The following is a 19,834-nucleotide window of genomic DNA, read 5'->3' as shown; positions in this document are numbered from 1 at the left end:
ACATTGCCATTCAAATGGTGTGTCTGTGCTTTGCACCATGTGATGTGTGTGTGTGATGTACCCGGCCTCCCCGAATATTTTATTCAAGGTTGGCACCCCTGTACTGCCCACCATTGGCATGTGGCTGATTGGGAAAGTTGCGTTGCTTCAGCTGTGAAAGGCACAGGGGATCGACAAAAATGAAAAGTTGGTAGCCCCATGTTGCTGTCAGAGCTTGCTTTACAAATGATGCTATCCAATAAACACTGCAGTTAGGATCACAGCTACATTATGTCAGTGTTAGTTCCTCCACATTAGCCAATGACATAGCAGGGCCGTAGGATGTACCTATCCAGCAAGTTTTCTTATGTAACATGCTTAATAAAATGCCACACAGAAAACTGTACAGTGGTACCTCGGGTTAAGTACTTAATTCGTTCCGGAGGTCCGTTCTTAACCTGAAACTGTTCTTAACCTGAAGCACCACTTTAGCTAATGGAGCCTCCTGCTGCTGCTGCGCCGCCGGAGCACAATTTCTGTACTCATCCTGAAGCAAAGTTCTTAACCCGAGGTAATATTTCTGGGTTAGCGGAGTCTGTAACCTGAAGCGTATGTAACCTGAAGCGTATGTAACCCGAGGTACCACTGTATTTGGATAGGCATGGATTCAAGTTCAGTAAGCCCACAATGATGCCCACAATTGCCTTCCATTTTCATACAAAGCTGTTTCTCTTGATTTATTGCCACTAGATGGCAACACAGACAACCATTTTTAAAGTCCTTTTTTTAAAAAAAGGACAACTCCACTTCTCTCTGGGGTGCAAGTCTGGGCAGTGTGTCTGGAGGTTCTGGGCTGCCCAGATGACAAGACCGCGCACACACCTTGGTCTCGCTGATGTGGTCCAAAGGAAAACAGAGCAAGACATTTGGCACCAGCTTGGCTGCAGAAGTCTCTGTCCTCGATGAGGGAGCTTGTTGGGAGGCAGCTTCTTAAATCCCTTCAAAAAAAGGCACCTGGGACCACACCCTCCCCCCCCCCCACGGGCAAGCCACTGCCCTCCCTGCCAGACCTCCACGGCTGACCTGGTCTCAAGGTTTGCCTGACCACCACAAGGTAGCAGAGGAAGGCCTGCACACCAGGATACCACCAGGGGCCACCCCTGGGTCTCAGGTTTCCACCCTGAAATATCAGGGTCTGGGGGGGCGCGCTTGACCTGACAACCCCTACACATAGGTGGGCTCCAAATCCTCAATGAAGTTCACAACTGGTTGACACTTGCCATAAAGCTTTGCGCAGTAGTCCAGGGCCACACCAAACTCGGGATCTGTATCAGTGATGCAGCTATCACTAGAGGAAGACAGGCAGTCGTGGCAAACTTCACAGCGCTGCCTGGGGTCGCAATGGGTCAGCCTCCCAGAGGAACTGCTGCCAGAATCAGAATCAGGATAAAAGTGCTGAGAAGGGACAGCGCCGAGCACTGTGTGTGTCAGGAAATTCTGATGATGACAGAGATTCCTGGATCTGCTAAGATAAAGAGTGGACACGCCATTCTTCCCTTGGCACTCGTCTAACAGCCACCCACACCCATCGTTGCTTGAATGCTTGGACCAGTTTTCAGCCTTGTAGTTAAGCATTTTCTTAACCACTGGTGATGACAAAGAGGGTGGCTGATGCAGGGAACATCTGTCCTCCGTGTCTCCTGCTGCAGCCTGATGAAATTCTGCTAATCCACTGAAATGTCTTTGCCTTCTGCTGGTTGCCTTGTCCACAATATGCCAAGTATCAGGAGCCGTGGAGCTGGGGGTTTTCCTTCCCTGTCTTGACTTACAAGGACTAAGCTTCATAGACTCTCCTGCCTGGATCTCCTCTGGCTCCCATAATGTGCACATGTTGCAATCGACGCTTGGCTCAGGTCCCCTGGGAGATATCTGGGCAATAGCAACGTGGTTCATACTTAGCTCTTGCAATATTTCCTGAAGCTTTTCACTGCTCACATAGCTGGTCCCCGGAAGCTGCCTCTGAGGCATACATGGCGGCTTTGCTTCCTCCCTCGGTGTGGAAAAACTCTGCCTGAGTGGGTCCTGCGGGGGGCCCATACTAAGTGTGGTGGTATATTGGGTGAACCATTGATCCTGGTCACTTGAATGACCAGCGACATTCTTGCATCCATTCAGAGGTCTGTACCCAACAGCAATTTCTGGCAGTATTTTCTGCTGGTGTTGATTTGTGCGTTCCAGATCATCAGTGGAATCTTTTTTACTAAGCAATCCTGGTTTGCACTGTGAATGTGAGAGCCTAAGGTGCTGCCTTGAGTTTAGCCCCTGACCAGGTGAAAAAGGAGAACTCATTGGGTTTTCAACTGCTGCATAAGAACAATTGGCTGCAGAGTAGGAAGAAGAAGGAAATGGAGAATCAATCGCATTGTATTTTTCCTCTGCAGTCACAAGTCTCATCAGCTTCTTCTTAGCATTATTCACTTGCTCTTGAAGAGTTGCAATTGCTGTATCTTTCTATATTGAATAAACCAAGGGAAAATTTCTCAGAAAAGCAAGAGTGTGCAGGTAAAAAACAGAAGTTAGGCCTAATTACCCATACAAAAGAATTGAGGTAGAATAATTCAGAAAGAATGAATAGATATGCAGTTATTTAACATATACTTCCAAAGTAAATTATCTATGCCCTTTACAAGTACAGTCGTACCTTGGTTGTCGAAAGGAATCCGTTCCGGAAGTCTGTTCGACTTCCAAAAACATTTGACAACCAAGGCATGGATTCCAATTGGCTGCAGGATTTCCTGCACTCAATTGAAAGCTGCGGAAGCTGCGTTGGACGTTTGGCTTCCAAAGAACGTTTGCAAACCAGAACACTCACTTCCGGGTTTGCGGCATTCGGGAGCCAAAACAGACGAGTACCAAGGCGTTCGGGATCCAAGGTACGACTGTACAAGTTACAAGCACATAGACATAAAAAATAAGCTACATAAAACCAACTGAATACTGAAATCTCATTAGATCCTAAAAGCCTGGAAATTGTTGTCTGGCAATAAAAAAATTATTTATGTATTTATTAAATCCAGTTCATGGCATAAGAATACAAGATAAAAACACAATACATAATTTTTAAAAAATAAGAAGGAAAACAAAACAATGACTCTCCCACTCACAACCTAACAACAAATAAACAACAATGGTTCTATAGATGGGGTGCAACCATGGAGGAGAACGTGTGGCCAAAGAACCTTAAGGACTCTCTGATTCCTTATGCTCCCCCTGGATAACCGAGGTCCTCTGATGGGACACTCTGGGTGGTTCCCCACAGTCTGAGGTTCACAAACGACCAAGCCTTTACTGTGGCAGGTCCTGCCCTGTGAAACTCCCTACCAGCAGAGCTGCTATAGGAATCATCCCTCCCTTTCTTCATTTTAACCAATCAGTACTTACTGATGGTTTATGTTGTTGCTTTTTGCTGATTTTATTCTGATGAGTTGTATACCATCTTTATATATATTTTTATAGAAGTGTGGATTATAAATACGTAATTAAATAAATAAGCTTTGCATTTTGCCACCCACCTTACATCATTGAGTGAACAAACTTCTTGGGGCATAAAGTTAAGGGTATCTTAACTTTGGATTAGGGTATCTTAACTTTGGATCTTGAAGTATGGGTTCCCCCAACAAAATTTAAAAATTTGGCTTTGTAATTTGGAATTTATGTGATGTGATTTAATTTGATGGGATTGGCCAGTTAATAAAAATTACTTAAAAAAAAAAAATAAAGTTAAGGGTAACCACATATTCAGAACGGTTGCACATTCGAAACCTCTTGGTCGTGTGTGTAGGAATGCACAAAAGTGCTGGACATGCATGTGCGTTCAGACACACACAGCATCTGCAATACTCATTTATGGTTTCTTCTCAAAGATAGGCTAGTTTTCTGACAGAATGTTGTGAGCATCTCTTCATTTAAACAAAAGGATATTCTCTCATAGAAACTGCTCCACTGAATCAAACTACCTACCTGCCTGTCAAATCCAACATTCAGTGAACTGAACACCCCTGGAAAGCTCACAAAGAGGGCAAGTTGTTTGTTCTTGTGACATTACGTCACCATCGGTCCTAAGAACCATTTTCGTACCTCACAATGTCTAGACAGTTTTATCCTAAAGTATCTCCTACTATGGGACGTGGGTGGCGCTGTGGGTTAAACCACAGAGCCTAGGACTTGCTGATCAGAAGGTTGGCGGTTCGAATCCCCCCAACGGGGTGAGCTCCCGTTGCTCGGTCCCTGCTCCTGCCCACCTAGCAGTTCAAAAGCACGTCAAAGTGCAAGTAGATAAATAGGTACTGCTCCGGCGGGAAGGTAAACGGCGTTTCCGTGCGCTCCCCTGGTTCTCCAGAAGCGGCTTAGTCATGCTTTCCACATGACCCGGAAGCTGTACGCCGGCTCCCTCGGCCAGTAAAGCGAGATGAGCGCCGCAACCCCAGAGTTGGTCACGACTGGACCTAATGGTCAGGGGTCCCTTTACCCTTTACCTTTCTCTCCTACTATGTTTCATTAACTGTGTTGTGTTCTGATCCATGTATATGATGCACTTTTCTTATGCCAATAAAGGAGCTTGATTGAGTGAGTGATATTTTAGTACCCAAAAACCTTGAACTTGGCTTGGTAGCATACTGGCAGCCAGTAAAAATCCCCTAGACAAGGTGTTGTTATCTGCTAGCAACTGTTTGCCGCCACAACTGAGTGGAAGTTTCTCACCTCTACAAGCTGCTTCATCATGGAATTCTTTTCCCCCAGCAGCTGGTAGATCTCTTCATCACTGTACATGGTAGAGTGGAAGTTCTTGCTTGAGCTGGTAAAATACTTGGCCATATTGTTGACGTCATCTTTCTGTTTCTCAAAAGCCTTCCATTTTCTGACCTGCTGAACATTAAAGTATATTGTAGACCTATAAATTAGTTGTATTAGAGGAAAACTGAAAGATGACGAAGATGGAAAGAGGAAAAAACAAGTGAACATTAAGAAAACAAAAACATTTATCCCTGAAGCTGCATTATAGGCTTAGGCCTCTGTCTGTAAACACAACACATACCTGAAGCTAATGCTATATTTGAACCTTTTTCTCGTTTTTTTCCTAATATGAAAAGGCATTGCTCATGCAGATAAGTTTCTTATCCTATACAGTGGTACCTTGGTTCTCAAATGGCTTAGAAGTTGAACAACCTGGAACCCAAACGCTGCAAACTCGGAAATAAGTGTTCTGGTTTGCGAACTTTTTTCAGAAGCTGAACGTGCTCCGTTTTTAGCGCCACCCTTCCATTCTGAGGGTTATGCTGAGGTCTACCTTCTCTTGCTATTTATTTTGCTTTTTTGCAGCTTTTGGGGGGGGGGGGGTTTGTGACTGTGTGAAACCCAGTTCAGCTATTAATTGATTGATTGTATGATTGCAGTACATTGTTTATTGCTTTCATTTTATGGATCAATGTGTCAGCATCGCCCTAGAGAGCCAGTGCACCAAATGGACTCATGCACCTCAACCCCGACTGGGCTAGGCGAGCTGGGTAGCACCGCCAGAGACCTCCTTTCTCACAGGAACAGGTCACAGTGCTGTGGACTCACAGCTTAGAGCTGAGAGCACCGGATTCACTGTCTCAATAATACAGTCGTTGCGGAGCAGAGTTTTGCAGAGTCTTGCAGAGTATAAACCACTCGGAGAGCAGCTCTGTAAATATCTTCCTTTTATTCTATAACTACAACTATGATACAAAGCTATATACAGAGCTGAATATTCTAAGCATAAATCAATGCTACACTGAGAGTCTGCAGCTGCTCTTAGCAGCAATCTTATCTCTAGGATCTCTAACACTCTCACTCTCTCCGATACACTGACTGACTGACTCTCTCTCACACACACACACACAGAGATGTTGCTGGGCAGAATAAGTAGATAGGCAGGACACGCCTCCTCCTCTCTGGAGAGTCAGCAGAGACCATCAGGAGATGATCAGGAGATTCTTGGGTATGGGAGGGGTGAAATCTCCTCACAATGGTCTCGTTAGATAGTAAAATTCATGTTAAATTGCTGTTTTAGGGGTTGTTTTTAAAAGCCTGGAACAGATTAATCTATGGGAAAGCACGCCTTGATTTTGGAACGCTTTGGTTTTGGAATGGACTTCCAGGACAGTGGTACCTTGGTTTCCGAACGTAATCCATTCTGGAAGACCGTTCGAGTTCTGAAACGTTCAAAAACCAAAAACTCAACTGCTGGCAGCTAAGCCTCAGGATCATGCACTCAGCGGAAGCTGCATGGCATGTTCGACTTCTGAGGCGTGTTCAAAAACCAAAGCATTTACTTCCGGGTTTATGACGTTTAAAAACCGAAATGTTTGTCAACAGAGATGTTCAAAAACCGAGGTACCACTGTATATATTTAACTTCTACCCTGCCTATCAATCCAGAAGATTCCCTAAAGTTGGCTACATACAATACAATACAATACAATACAATACAATACAATACAATACAATTGTATTGCTTGGCAGGGGGTTGGACTCGATGGCCCTTGTGGTCTCTTCCAACTCTATGATTCTATGATTCTATGACAATACATCAAGACCTGGGAGAAGAGAGGATTGAGGAGGATTGGAAGAAATTTAAGAATTATTTACAAAAACATTGCAACTTGAGTGAATGCTAAACAGGACGCTAGATCAGAATAACTGAGCACCACTAAATTTAGATCTTTTTAAGAAAATAAGTGAGATTAAGAAAATATAACTCTTTTTGAGAACTAGAAGATTATGAAACATAGAAGGGATATAAGAATGCAAATAAGATAATAAATTGCTGACAAAATGTTATAACGATGAAAGTGGGAGCGGGAGATGTGAGGAAGTCCAAAGAAAATGTGAAATTATGTTAAGATATATGTTACATTGTTTATTATGTTTATTTCTATTGTAAAACCCAATAAATTTCTTTTTTTTAAAAAAAAAAATATGATTCTATGACAATACAGGCTGTTTCTATCCACTGGTTGATTAACAAACAGGTAAGTGCCATCTTATACATATTTGAGGCTACATTATCTCAGTAACGCATTCCCAGCTCACTGCCGGCACCTCAGCTATCCTTTACAAATTTCATTTTTGGGGAAACGTATTAAGCTTTTCTGGGAGGCAGAGGGCAGTTAGCAATGATTTGGGTGACTTCTTCCTCCTCTCCAGTTTCTTACCTGTGGAATAAAGATTAAACAATTGATTGTAGATGTGCAGACAAAGATTCCTCCTGAGGTAAATCCAAAGACCAGGTTGTGCCACAAGTGGAAAAAACGATTCACCAGGAGCATAGCACCCGTTGAGAGGAAAATAATGGCTATTCCAATGATGAGGGTCAGGGACTGGTTGACAGGTGAACAGCTGAGATCATCCGTCAGGCCAGCAAGGTAGGCCCCATAGATCAAGAGGATGCCCTGCGGTGAAACAAAACAACACCACATGGTTATAGAAGCGTTAATTCAGGAGAAAGACTTCTAGCATTTTGCAGAATGTGGGTATTTTAGTAAGGCGTCGTCTTCCAATTAACCACCCCCTTATTATTATTTTCATTACAGTATTTATTAAATTAATATACCACCCTTCCTCTGAGGATCACAGGGTGGTCTACAATATAAAAACACAAAAATAATGTTTCTGGGCCCAATTCAAGGTGCTGGTTTTGATCTATAAAGCCTTCAAGGGCTCAGACCAGCAATACCTGAAGGATCGCCTCTCCCCATACGAACCAGTCTGGACCCTGGGATCATCATGTGAGGCTGTTCTTATGGAGGGCGGCAACTCAAGAACATTTTCTCCAATGGCTCCGTGCTTGTGGAAGACTTTCCTGCTTTACTTATATTTAAGACACCAGGCAAAAACATTCCTCCTTTGGCTAATTAAACAATCTACAGCCTTTTAAACTACTTGTGTGGAGTGGGGGGGGGAGGTATTGTTTAAGGCTTTATAGGTCAAAACAAGCACTTTGAATCGGGCCCAGAAACTAATTGGCAGCCAGTGCAGTTGAGCCAGGATCAGTGTAAGATGCTCAAACCATCTTGCCCCGGTGAGCAAACTAGCGGCCAAATTCTGCACCGGCTGAAGTTTCCAAACCATCTTCAGAGGCAGCCCCATGTATAACATGTTGCAGAAACCTAATCAGATTCAAACACATATTTGTTGCAAGGTCAGCACCTTTACTGTTGATTTAAACTAAAATTTGTTCGGCCAATATGATCTAGCAATTGCCTTCAAAAATCTGTCCCTCCCTTGCAGATTTCAAGGGAAAGTTGAAAGCAACAATGTCTTGGGAAAGGAGAGAGTCAGAATTAGGCCACCCACCAAGAACCCTCCAACCATACAGTCTTACCAGATAATTAGCAAGCATTAAATACAGAAGAGGCAAGGAAGCGCCTCTACAATAAGAGAAGCAAGGCAGGTATGGGAAACCTGAGGTTCTCTAGATGTTGCAAGACTACAATTTCCATTTGTCTTGACCATTGGCCATGGTGGCTGGAAACAGTGGGAGTTGGAAGACCTCTGGAAAGGCAGTAGGGTTCACCAGCCCTGCTATAAAATAATAGGTTTTAAAAAAGGTAAAGGACCCCTGGACAGTATAGTCCAGTCAAAGGCGACTATGGGGTTGCGGCGCTCCTCTCGCTTTTAGGCCGAGGGAGCTAGCGTTTGTCCACAGACAGCTTTCCAGGTCATGCAGTCAGCATGATTAGACCGCTTCTGGCGCAACGGAACACCATGACGGAAGTCAGAGCGCACAGAAAATTCATTTACCTTCCTGCCACAGCAGTACCTATTTATCTACTCGCACTGGTGTGCTTTTGAACTGCTAGGTTGGCAGGAGCTGGGACAGAGCAATGGGAACTCACCCCATCGCGGGGATTCGAACTGCCGACCTTCCAATCAGCAAGCCCAAGGGGCTCAGTGGTTTAGACCACAGCGCCACCTGCATCCATAATACAACTTAGAGAAGGGCTTTTACAATGTGTACCAGCAGAGGGGCCAATGTTCAGGAAGAGGCCCTGGGTATGACAATGAGTTACAAGTGTTATAAAAGTTCGTCTGCGAAATGTGGAGGTATGAGGGGATATCTCCAAATGAGATATGGCATTTGTCACACACTTTGCCCTTGCCTGGTTGATTTTCTAAAAATAAATAGCCATGATCAGTGAGAAACTGGGACCAATTTCATACCTTAAATCCCAGAAAGAGAAGAAGCCAAAGATCAGAGTAAACTGATGTGCAGAAGTACCCTTGGCTCACTGTGCAAGTCAAACCTCTCTCTGTCACCTAGCAGAGAATTGAAACACAAAACAGAAGGCTTCTTCCCATCTGCAAAACGCCCAGGATGCCACAGAATTGAAATGTCTGCTTCCGATTGCACTTCAGTACTGAAATCAGACTTGGAATAAATAATGGATTCACATGGATATGCGGGAATTGTTTGCTTGCTTTCTGCAATCATTGGCAACATCTACATTGTCACTATTTTCAGGTGGGATTCAATCATATCCTGGCAAATTCAGGCTGCACTATTAAAGCATATTTGGAGCTTTTACACAACAAACCTGCTTCCCCGAAAGATAATGCATTTTGCGATAAGAAAAGTGACGGGAAAATGCACTGTCAAGCCAGATAACCCCTGCTTTGCTGCACATTATCTAAACTCTCCCCAAGCTGAGTGCTTATTGAACAACAAGTTTGAAAGCAACCACAATCACACCCACTTCAATCACTGCTTTCTTTAGCCTCCTTGTTTCCCATTTGTAAAAGGGAATGGTCCTCATTAGGCTCCTTCTGTGTGATGAATCTACTAATTAGCCTGCATTTTTAATCTTTCAGCCTCTATATTCCCGAGCTGTAAAATGGGAACAGTGCTGTACAAAAGCCTGTTGAAGTTTGCGTGTAATAATTCTCTGGCATGGATTTACTAAGCAGCTTGGCTAGTAGTCCCTTCTCTCTGGTAGTCACTGTTCTGTAACAACAACAAAAGATAAGTGTGTCCTAAAATACCTAATTATACAAGCTAAATTCCACAGCAATGGGTTACATGTGTGTTTTGTTACATGTTTGACTAACTCAATAATCTGAGGTTTGCCTAGGGAATTATCTGCTCAAGGTCTGCCTTAAATTCTCATTTATAGCACATTTACAGCAATGATTGCATTGGCTCTATCTTCAAACTCAAAGCTCCCCCAACCCCATAACATTAAGCTCCAACCTGACCTCACCCAAGTGCTGTATAATATGGGGGCAGAGTTTTCCTTGTTTTCATATTTTTAAAGTTGGAGGGTGCACAGCTTTCTCTTAGTGATGCACCCATGTTCACAATTTATGTCCAGGCATGCAATCTGCACTCTCTCCTCCTCTTACCTTCAGATCTGCATTGAGACTTTGGAGACACTGAACTGGATCCACGAACATCCATATCAAGAGCAGGATAATGTCCGCCAACACTAACACAGACACCATCACCAGCAGCTGGAAATCTTTGATAATCTGTAAAAGAGACACCCAACTTGCTCACTTTGTCATCTGCTGTGTCAATATCACAGTTCATCTTTTGTGCACACAGAGGAGTTATCCCCAAAACCATATACAGTGGTACCTCGGGTTAAGTACTTAATTCGTTCCGGAGGTCCGTTCTTAACCTGAAACCGTTCCTAACCTGAAGCACCACTTTAGCTAATGGGGCCTCCTGCTGCCGCCACATGATTTCTGTTCTCATCCTGAAGCAAAGTTCTTAACCTGAGGTAATATTTCTGAAGAAGTGTGCTTGCACACGAAAGCTCATACCAAGAACTAACTTAGTTGGTCTTAAAGGTGCTACTGGAAGGATTTTTTTATTTTGACTATGGCAGACCAACACGGCTACCTATCTGTAACTAATATTTCTGGGTTAGCGGAGTCTGTAACCTGAAGGGTATGTAACCCGAGGTACCACTGTACAGTACTGAGATAAACAATACTAGAGAACATAGCCAGAAATCAGGACCAGCTAATCTTTCCTTTGTTATCAAATACCAAAAAGAGTGAGATGACAAAATAACACCACAGAAAACAAATTCTTTATCGTGCCTGGACTCCCCTTCTAATTTCTGAGTGCCAGATGCTGAATTTAGCATGTTAAAATATAAGCCATGTTAAAATATAAGCCAGACTGGCTTCCTGATGAAGTAATTGCCTGGCAAGATGGACCATTAAAAGAGCACAAAGGGGAGGGTGATGGCCCATTAAGGGAGTCGTCAGCAAAGCTAAAACTGCACCAGCAGGAAAATGGGTGAAGCCCTTCCCTGACCTCAGAGTTAAGTAGAAGATCAAGGTCAGTGGTAGAGTTTTTGGGATTGCAGTTTTGCCTGATGTAAGCAAAAGGAAAAGATAGTTGCAGTTTGCAAGCTGGAAAAAGGTGGGGTCCGGTCAGAGAATTGTGGGCTGCCAGTTTGAACCCAAGTCAGCAGCAGCCATGGGAGGGACAGAATCCTGGGCGCCCCTCCATCAGGCTCAGGCTTTAGATGTGCAAATAAATCATATATCCTAAAGACACCACAGCGCAAGTAGATAAATAGGTACCGCTGCGGCAGGAAGGTAAATGGCATTTCGGTGCGCTCTGGCACTCATCACAGTGTTCTGCTGTGCCAGAAGCGATTTAGTCCTTCTGGCCACATGACCCGGAAAGCTGTCTGTGGACAAACACCGGCTCCCTCGGCCTGAAAGCAAGATGAGCGCCACAACACCATAGTTGCCTTTGACTAGACGTAACTGTCCAAGGGTCCTTTACCTTTACTTATCTACTTTGAGTGGTCAGTACAGCTTCCCGGCACGAGGCTGAAAGCTGTATGGGAATTCAAGGAACGGCCAACTAATCTGAAAATACTGCCAGCCTCTACAACCACCTGCCATGTTCTGAGCCCAGCACTGCTGAAGGAAAGTTCCACTGACAGGAGGGAGGGGGCATCCCTAGGTAGCAGGTCTCACTGAGGGCACTTTGTCCAGGGGCCACTGAATCCGGCCCCATACATGGTGACGGCTTCCAACATGTATATTTCAGTCCCAATAACTGTGGTCCAGTCTTATTTGTTTCTGACAGCTGGATGTACATTGTAAGAACTCACCACTCTCTTGTCTGGAACTTGCCGACTGAACACTTTATACAACCGCCAACTTTTCCCTAGAATGGGGCCGAAAGCCAGAGAGACCCCAATACACAACAAGCTGATTCTCACCTGTAGGGGTACGTGTTGGGTTGTGGAGGAGAAGGAGGAGGGGAGAGAAACAAAAACACAGAGGTCCATAAAGCTAAGTTTCAAGATAAACATGGGATATTTGTAATCAAGATCTCCTTTTAAAAATAATGGCAGCCACTCTGCCACAAGGACAGAAGAAGCGTGATCCCACTAATTCTCTTCAGTGCCACTAACAATGTTATCCTGGTCCTGTTCACATCTTGGGAGCCAATTTCAGGAGCCTGGTGCTGGGGAATTTCTCTTGAGCTCAGTCCCACACCCAAGGAATACAAAGAGATAAATCACAAACTAAACAACTCTGTATGCTGATTTACAAAAATTTGTTAACAATAATGTATGACATTTCAACAACTTCTATTCCACGAAATCTTAAATAATATACACAATGCCAAAATAACAACAAGATACCCGGATTTCAGTCTCTGTTTCGTAACTCTTCTTCTGGTTGGACCAAAAAGGAACGATACAATGGCAATTAACGCTCCGCCAAACAGGTCAGCTCCAGCCTTAGAAAGGCAGTCTGCTCTTTTCAAAAACAGAGATTGAAATCTGGGTATCTTTTTGTCGGAGTTCCATTGGGATCACACTAGCACAAGTATATACAAAGAGAGTTGTTTTCATGGACTTATTTTAGGAATATTCAGACTGTTCAGTTTTAAGATACTGAGCTGCGCATGTCATTATTATTTTTGGCATAGTAGATATTATTCAAGATTTCATGTAATGGAAGGTGTTGAAATGTGGGTTTCATGGCTGAATGAGGATTATAACCCCAGTCTGAGTCTATTCCCTACATTGGACTGGCTCTCAAAAACTATTTATTACATCTCTCAGATATTTATCTCAACATAGGCTACATAGGATTCCCAGGCAGAAGATGTCAATAGAACCAAGCCTGCTTAGTTTCTGCAAGGTTATTGCATCACATTCCTTCAGACCATGCCTTGGAATGTTACACTTTAGGAGTTGAAAGAACAGTTTGGACATTGTGGAAGAGTTCTTTCTGAAGGGGAGCTATGGGGCAGGATTGATCTGTGTGCGCATGCATCATTAGTCCACATACCCCTTTGAATTCTGCCTAATTTGCAATATAAAAATGTCCCCACAAGAGCAATGCCCCGTGAGCCACACCTCTGGCTTTCACCCACCTGAACCAGCATCTCCAGGGATGGTCTGGTCAATGAATTATGTATTTCAACTCCAAAGAGGTAAGCGCTACTGTAGGTCAAGCCACTGCCCAGCAGGGTCACTATGTTCAGGTTAGGACTGGACATTTTCACAATCCTCCAGCAGACAAGGGAGATAAGAAAACATGGAGGGAAGGGTTATGAAAGAAGAACCATAGAATTTTGAAGCTCAACATCAAAAAAACGAAGATCATGGCCACTGGGCCCATCACCTCCTGGCAAATAGAAGGGGAAGAAATGGAGGCAGTGAGAGATTTTACTTTCTTGGGCTCCATGATCACTGCAGATGGTGACAGCAGCCACGAAATTAAAAGACGCCTGCTTCTTGGAAGGAAAGCAATGACAAACCTAGGCAGCATCTTCAAAAGCAGAGACATCACCTTGCTGACAAAGGTCCGTATCGTTAAAGCCATGGTTTTCCCAGTAGTGATGTATGGAAGTGAGAGCTGGACCATAAAGAAGGCTGATCGCCGAATAATAGATGCTTTTGGATTCTGGTGCTGGAGGAGACTCTTGAGAGTCCCATGGACTGCAAGAAGATCCAACCTCTCCATTCTGAAGGAAATCAGCCCTGAGTGCTCACTGGAAGGACAGATCCTGAAGCTGAGGCTCCAATACTTTGGCCACCTCATGAGAAGAGAAGACTCCCTGGAAAAGACCCTGATGTGTATTTTTGGTTTCTGTGGGAGCTGCCCAGAGTGGCTGGGGGAACCCAGTCAGATGGGCGTGGTACAAATAACAAATTATTATTATGTTGTTGTTGTTGTTGTTGTTGTTGTTGTAAAGATGGAGGGCACAGGGAGAAGGGGATGACAGAGAATGAGATGGTGGGACAGTGTTCTAGAAGCTGCCAGCATGAGGGAGGCAGTGGAAGACAGGAGTGCCTGGCGTGCTCTGGTCCAGGGGGTCACAAAGAGGCAAACACGACTAAACGACTAAACAACAACAACAAATAGAATTGTAGAGTTAGAAGGGACCCTGAGGATCATTTAGTGCAACCCCTTGCAACGCAGGAATATGCAGCTGTCTCATACAGGGATGGAACCTGCAACCTTGGAGTTATCAGCACCATGTTCTAACCAAGTGAGCTATCCAAGCGTCCCTTGGATAGAGAAGTTAGGCTTGCCCCACTCTTACAACCCATGTAATGCAATAATTTCCCCCTCTTGCTCTGCTTTATCTGAGAAGTCCTTTTTCAATGCTCCCCAGTGCTTTTGCCACTGAAGACAATAGGGGCCTCCAGAGCTAGGGGGCTGGGTCTAATAGCACCTCAGACCGCAGACCTGATCCCTAAGAAAGTTGGCAACGTCATCCAAAGGAGGCCCAATACTATCTCTGAAACCAAAACATCTCCATCTTCCCAGGATTGAGCTTTAGTTGGTTGGCCTTCAACCATCCCTTTACTGGTCCAAGGCACTGGTTCATCTCTTCCACAGCATCATTGATGAAAAGAAGATGTACCTTTGGGTGTTGTCACCACACTGATACGGCATAATGGTGACACTGTGCTTGAAATTCCCAAGTGACATCACTCAGTAGCATGGCTGGGTTGGGGGCTCACGTGCAGCTTCCAAAATAGGGGGCCTCTCCCCACCAGAAAGGAACACATAAAATCACCACAAACCCTTCCAGGCCCTCCAGGTGTCCCTATTTTCCAGGGACAGACCCGGATTTACAGGACCCAGCCCGGTTTCTGATTTGATCCCAGACTGTCCCCCTTTTTCGTAGGAAGTCCCTAGGATGAGGATTCTTAGTAAGTTTATGTTGATCTTTTCTGTGAACCGCCCTGAGACCTCTGGGTTTAGGGCAGTATATAAATTCAATAGAGAATAAGAAGAAGAAGAAGTTCCTGAACTTCAGCTCCTGCACAGCAGAAGACACACCTAAACCTCTTTGCAAAGTTTTCACATTTTGCATCTGAAGTTGTCCTTTTGGAGACACGTAAACACCTTTTCATTCCTCCCAGACCTCCAGCCATCAAATGGAAGCATTTTTCTGTTGCTTGTTCTGAATTTGTTCTAAACCGTTTTATATTCATTGTTTTATTTTGCTGACTTAAAAACAGTTTTATTAACCTGTGGCAACCTTGGGAATATTTGTTGTTAAATATCTGCAGTGTAAATGTAGACAATCATGCAGTTTGCACAACATGACATATTCTGCTCTTTTTAGAGCTAATTTTCAAATGTTCCGAGAAAAAAATGCCTTTCTATTCTGTATATGATAGCAAAAGATTTCTCTGGAACAATGGAGCCTTAGAGCAGTATGCCCAGCTACTGAAAACATGACCACAATATATTTCTGGCCTTACCTGTTCTTTCTGAAGTGAATTGTGAAGATGAGAAAGAAGAAACTGAGGAGGACTCCACTGGTAAGAAAGACCCATGCAATGCCCAAGATGGCTGCTGAAAAGGGGGAGTTCTTACAGCTGCTGTCAGAGGATGTCTGAGGAAAGACAGATGGGAGATAGTAAGGACCCCTTTGTCTCAAAGACAGATGGGGGGCGGACCTACTTAACTTGAAGCGCATAGTTTAAGAGCTATACTGGCCATCTCAGGAAAACCAGAAATAATTAATATCCACAAACAGAATGCACACCCTCAAATGTCCCTATTTTCCAGGGGCAATCCTGGATTTACAGAAACCATCTTGGTTTCTCATTTGATCCCAGAATGTCCCGCTTTTCCTGAGGGCATCCCTATTTTCATCGGAGAAATGTTGGAGGGTATGGAGTTATCCAACCCCCGAGCCATCTGAGGGCAGCCTTGTCTAGGGAAGTTTTTAAATGTTTAATAATGTTTTGATATATGTTGGAAGTCACCCACTTTGGGGATAAAGTTGCTTGCCTCTGGGTCCAGCTTAAAGTGCTCTTCCACCCTAACATTATAAGAATCCAAAACCCCCACACATTTTAAACTGGCATATATTTACTTCAAATAACATTAAAAGTTGTAACTCTTTCCTTATACATTTACCCACAATTGTTATAGTACAGAGGTCCTGCAGGGTCTTCTGCTGTTGTTTCTGGGTGTTATCGCACTGGTTAGAGTAATTGAATCCCGTTTCCACGGCGCATTGTAAGCCTTCATTCAACCACATTGTCTGGGCAGTGCAATTTCCCGTGTCGCAGTCCCAAGAAACTCAAGATCGGGTATATCCAGTGGCAGCAAGCAAGATGTGCAACAAATTCCTCCCCTCTCGGGTGTCCTGAAAAGGGGGAGGGAGGGTTGATCACAAGCAAAACGGTGACAGAAACATGGCAGCAATTAAGTTAACAATCAAAGTCAACTTGCTCATGGGAGCCAACTTGAACCTTGATTTGGAACTCTTTGCTACGTCTCACCAACTCTGATGATATACCATAATTATCGTGTGAATCAGGGTGGCGGTAGCATTTGTCGTTTCTCCCAGCTACATGTGTCCAGGCAGGTGGTTGTTGTATAGATTGTGGCTCACTCAGGAACTGGCGGAGTGGCCTGGCTGAGGCATGAAGGAGGAGGTCTCTGACTTGCCCACCTGGTAGCTCAGTCAGCGGAGCACGAGACTCTTGATCTCAGGGTCATGGATTTGAGCCCCACATTGGGCAAAAGATTCCTGCATCGCAGGGGGTTGGACTAGATGATCCTCGTGGTCCCTTCCAACTCTGCAATTCTGTGTTTCTGGGATCTCTGCCATGCAGAGGTGTGCGGTGACATTTTTCATAGGGGGACAGTTAGGGCCAGAGGTGTCGGCTTGTGAGCGCTGTGGGGGACGGGGACGTCGTGCACGTGATGTCCTGATGTATAAGCATCAAACCTCCCACTCCAAGCTGGGCAGAAGCTTTCCAGGCTTTGGGAAGGTAGCAGGAAGGCTCTTGGACCCGTCGGAGCGTTGCATCTCCCTCCCTAAGCCACGCAGAAGCTTCCTGGGCTTTGGGAAGGTGGCACCAGGGGAACATTTAGACAACTCGCCCAGTCCCCCTGGTCCAATGACCACATGCCACTGCTGCCCTGCACTCCTTCATTGGCCTGAGGTCAGCCTCCCTCAGCTTCAGTCCCAGGGAGGAGGACACCAGGGATAGATCCTGGACCTTTCTGTATGCTAAGCATGTGCTCTGGCACTGAGCTACAGCCTCTGTTCCACACAAACACACGCCATGTCTTTATGCTTCTTTTCAAAAAGTCTTGGTCCAGGGAAGAATGGTTTAGGAGTGGTCTTTCATGTTTGCCTCTTTCAAAGCTCTCTCTCTCTCTCTCTCTCTCTCTCTCTCTCTCTCTCTCTCTCTCTCTGTGTGTGTGTGTGTGTGTCAAGCATTAACTGGCCTTGTGTAATAAGCCAAAATGGACAATGGACAATCACAGAGGCAACAGGCAGCAGTGCTCCTCCCAGCACACTGTCAAGATCTCAGTCTACAATAACCGAAGTTACAGGTAGGTAGCCGTGTTGGTCTGCCGTAGTCGAAACAAAATAAAAAAATTCCTTCCAGTAGCACCTTAGAGACCAACTAAGTTTGTTATTGGTATGAGCTTTCGTGTGTATCTGAAGAACTGTGCATGCACACAAAAGCTCATACCAATAACAAACTTAGTTGGTCTCTAAGGTGCTACTGAAAGGAATTTTTTTATTTTGTTACAATAACCGAAATTCATCAAGATACAAGCAACTAGCTGACCCTGAGAGTAAATTCTGGTTGGACAAAAGGAGTGTCCAAGTCAAAGCAGACTCAAGTGCTTTATATCAAAAAGCCACCAAAGGTTTAAATTACTATTTGAGGGGTGAGATGGAGAAGATTTGGAACAGTTCCATTGGACAGCTTTGGCCAGGTAACGTGCACTGAAGACTGGCCATGCCTCACACCTGGACTTCCATTATTGGAAAAGAAAGAAGGGGAGAAAGTTGTGCCCTCTTCCGTTGTCATGGTACATAAGGGGCGGGGGGAGAGCACAGAATATAATGTTTCCACCCCTTCACAACAGCCTTGTGAGGTAGGCAGCAAGGCACCAGCCATCTACCTTGAGAGAAACTGATGCTTACAAAGTGAGCAAAATGAAGTCCAGACAACCAGCCTGGCGTAGTGGTCAGAGTACCTTACTTGGAGGGGAGAGACCTGGGTTCAAACTTCTGGATGATCTTGGATGCGTAGCTCTCTCTCAGTCTAACCTACATCACAGGGTTGTGGTGCATCTAAATTTGGAAGAGGGAATGGAGCAGGTATGCCCCCCCCATCCCTTCCTGAAAGGTCCATCATGCCATACATACATTAACCCTTACTCAACTAGGCAGGCCAGTTATTGATCCAGGTGAGAAAAGCCTTCCCCACTACTGATGAGGTCACTGGAGCCAATTAGGTGGCTGTTTCACGGCCAAAGGGAGAAGGTGAATGAAAGTCATGCGGCAAGGAGTTCTGCAGATCCTCCTGGAGCCCCTCCGGCCGCGAAGGGTCAGGGTGCGCACGAAGGTGAGCATGGTCACAGAGTCATAGAGTTGGAAGGGACCCAGGGGTCATCTAGTCCAACCCCCTTGCAATGCAGGAATCTCAACTCAAGCATCCGGGACAGATGGCCACCCAACCTCTGCTTAAAAACCACCAAGGAAGAAGAGCCCACCACCCTCCAAGGGAGTCCAAACAGATTTTGCTGTCAGAAAGTTCTTCCTGATGTTGAGTCGGAAACTCCTGCAGCCATGGGTTCGAGTCCTACGCTCTGGAGCAGGAGAAAACAAGCTTGCTGCCATTTCCATGTGCGCAGTGCGCCCCTTGAAATATTGGAAGATGGCTATCATATCTCCTCTTTTATCCAGGCTAAAGATGGTCATTCCTCCTCCGCCCTCCCCCCTCGACCAGGCAGCGCAAGAAAAGTCCGTCCTTCTTACCTGGTTGGGCGGCAGGTGCGCAGCTTTCCCCAAGCAGCCCCGCCGCGCGCTTCGAGGGCGCACCAGAGCTGGAAACCTCCGGCCAGGGAGCGGATCGCAGGAGGAAGAATCGGTGGAAAGGAGGACGGCCGCTTCTTCCAAGCAAGGGAGGGGACGGGGGGGGGTGGCAACCTCGGCTGCACTGCAGAAGACGAGCTGGAAGCGGGTTCCTCGTCGCCCCACCAGCTCCAGATTCCCAGAGCAGAATGGAGGTGCGTGCGCCTCCCGCGCACCCAGATCCAAACTTGGGCTGCTGCTGCTGCTGCTGCCACCCCGAGATCACCAGCCGAAAAGGGGACCCCGCTGGGGAATCAAAGGCCCCCGAGTCCAGTTTTGAAGACTCCGCAAAACAAAGCAAAATACCTCCTGGGTACCACCCCCCTCCTCCAATCCATCGCCTTCATTTCAGCCGCATGAGGGCTGGAGAGACGTTTTGCTGCCGCTGCTGCGAGTTAGAGAAATCCTTTGCCAATCTAGTCCCTTA

General features: G+C 45.3%; 1 protein-coding gene across 4 annotated transcripts; it reads right to left on the bottom strand.

The window, feature by feature from the left end:
• Nucleotides 1-629: 629 nt before the first annotated feature.
• Nucleotides 630-17,947, bottom strand: GPR156 (G protein-coupled receptor 156). Of its 4 annotated transcripts, none has more exons than XM_080987111.1 (9): nt 16,441-17,947; nt 15,773-15,906; nt 13,423-13,558; nt 12,143-12,253; nt 10,404-10,529; nt 9,225-9,320; nt 7,217-7,453; nt 4,741-4,905; nt 630-2,490 (listed from the first exon to the last, which is right to left on the bottom strand). In XM_080987111.1, exons 1-9 carry the CDS (start codon nt 16,558-16,560, stop codon nt 1,204-1,206), a joined length of 2,412 nt encoding a protein of 803 aa, XP_080843237.1. In that variant the 5' UTR covers nt 16,561-17,947; the 3' UTR covers nt 630-1,203. The 4 variants fall into 4 exon arrangements, with proteins under 4 accessions (XP_080843237.1, XP_080843238.1, XP_080843239.1 ...); XM_080987112.1 differs by having other exon boundaries at nt 4,741-4,902; XM_080987113.1 differs by lacking the exons at nt 12,143-12,253; nt 13,423-13,558.
• Nucleotides 17,948-19,834: the final 1,887 nt, after the last annotated feature.

The sequence above is a fragment of the Podarcis pityusensis genome (assembly GCF_964106645.2).
Source record: "Podarcis pityusensis genome assembly, chromosome: 17".
In the NCBI taxonomy this organism is placed as follows: domain Eukaryota; kingdom Metazoa; phylum Chordata; class Lepidosauria; order Squamata; family Lacertidae; genus Podarcis; species Podarcis pityusensis.
This window is presented reverse-complemented; position numbering and strand designations above follow the sequence as displayed.

Coding starts and splice junctions, on each gene's coding strand:
- GPR156 (XM_080987111.1), bottom strand. CDS start 16,560: ATGTGGTTGAATGAAGGCTTACAATGCGCCGTGGAAACGGGATTCAAT. Junction 15,907..16,440: donor ACCTCTGTACTATAACAATT/GTGGGTAAATGT, acceptor GTCTTTCCTCAG/ACATCCTCTGACAGCAGCTG. Junction 12,254..13,422: donor CCCTGGAGATGCTGGTTCAG/GTGGGTGAAAGC, acceptor GTACCCCTACAG/GTGAGAATCAGCTTGTTGTG.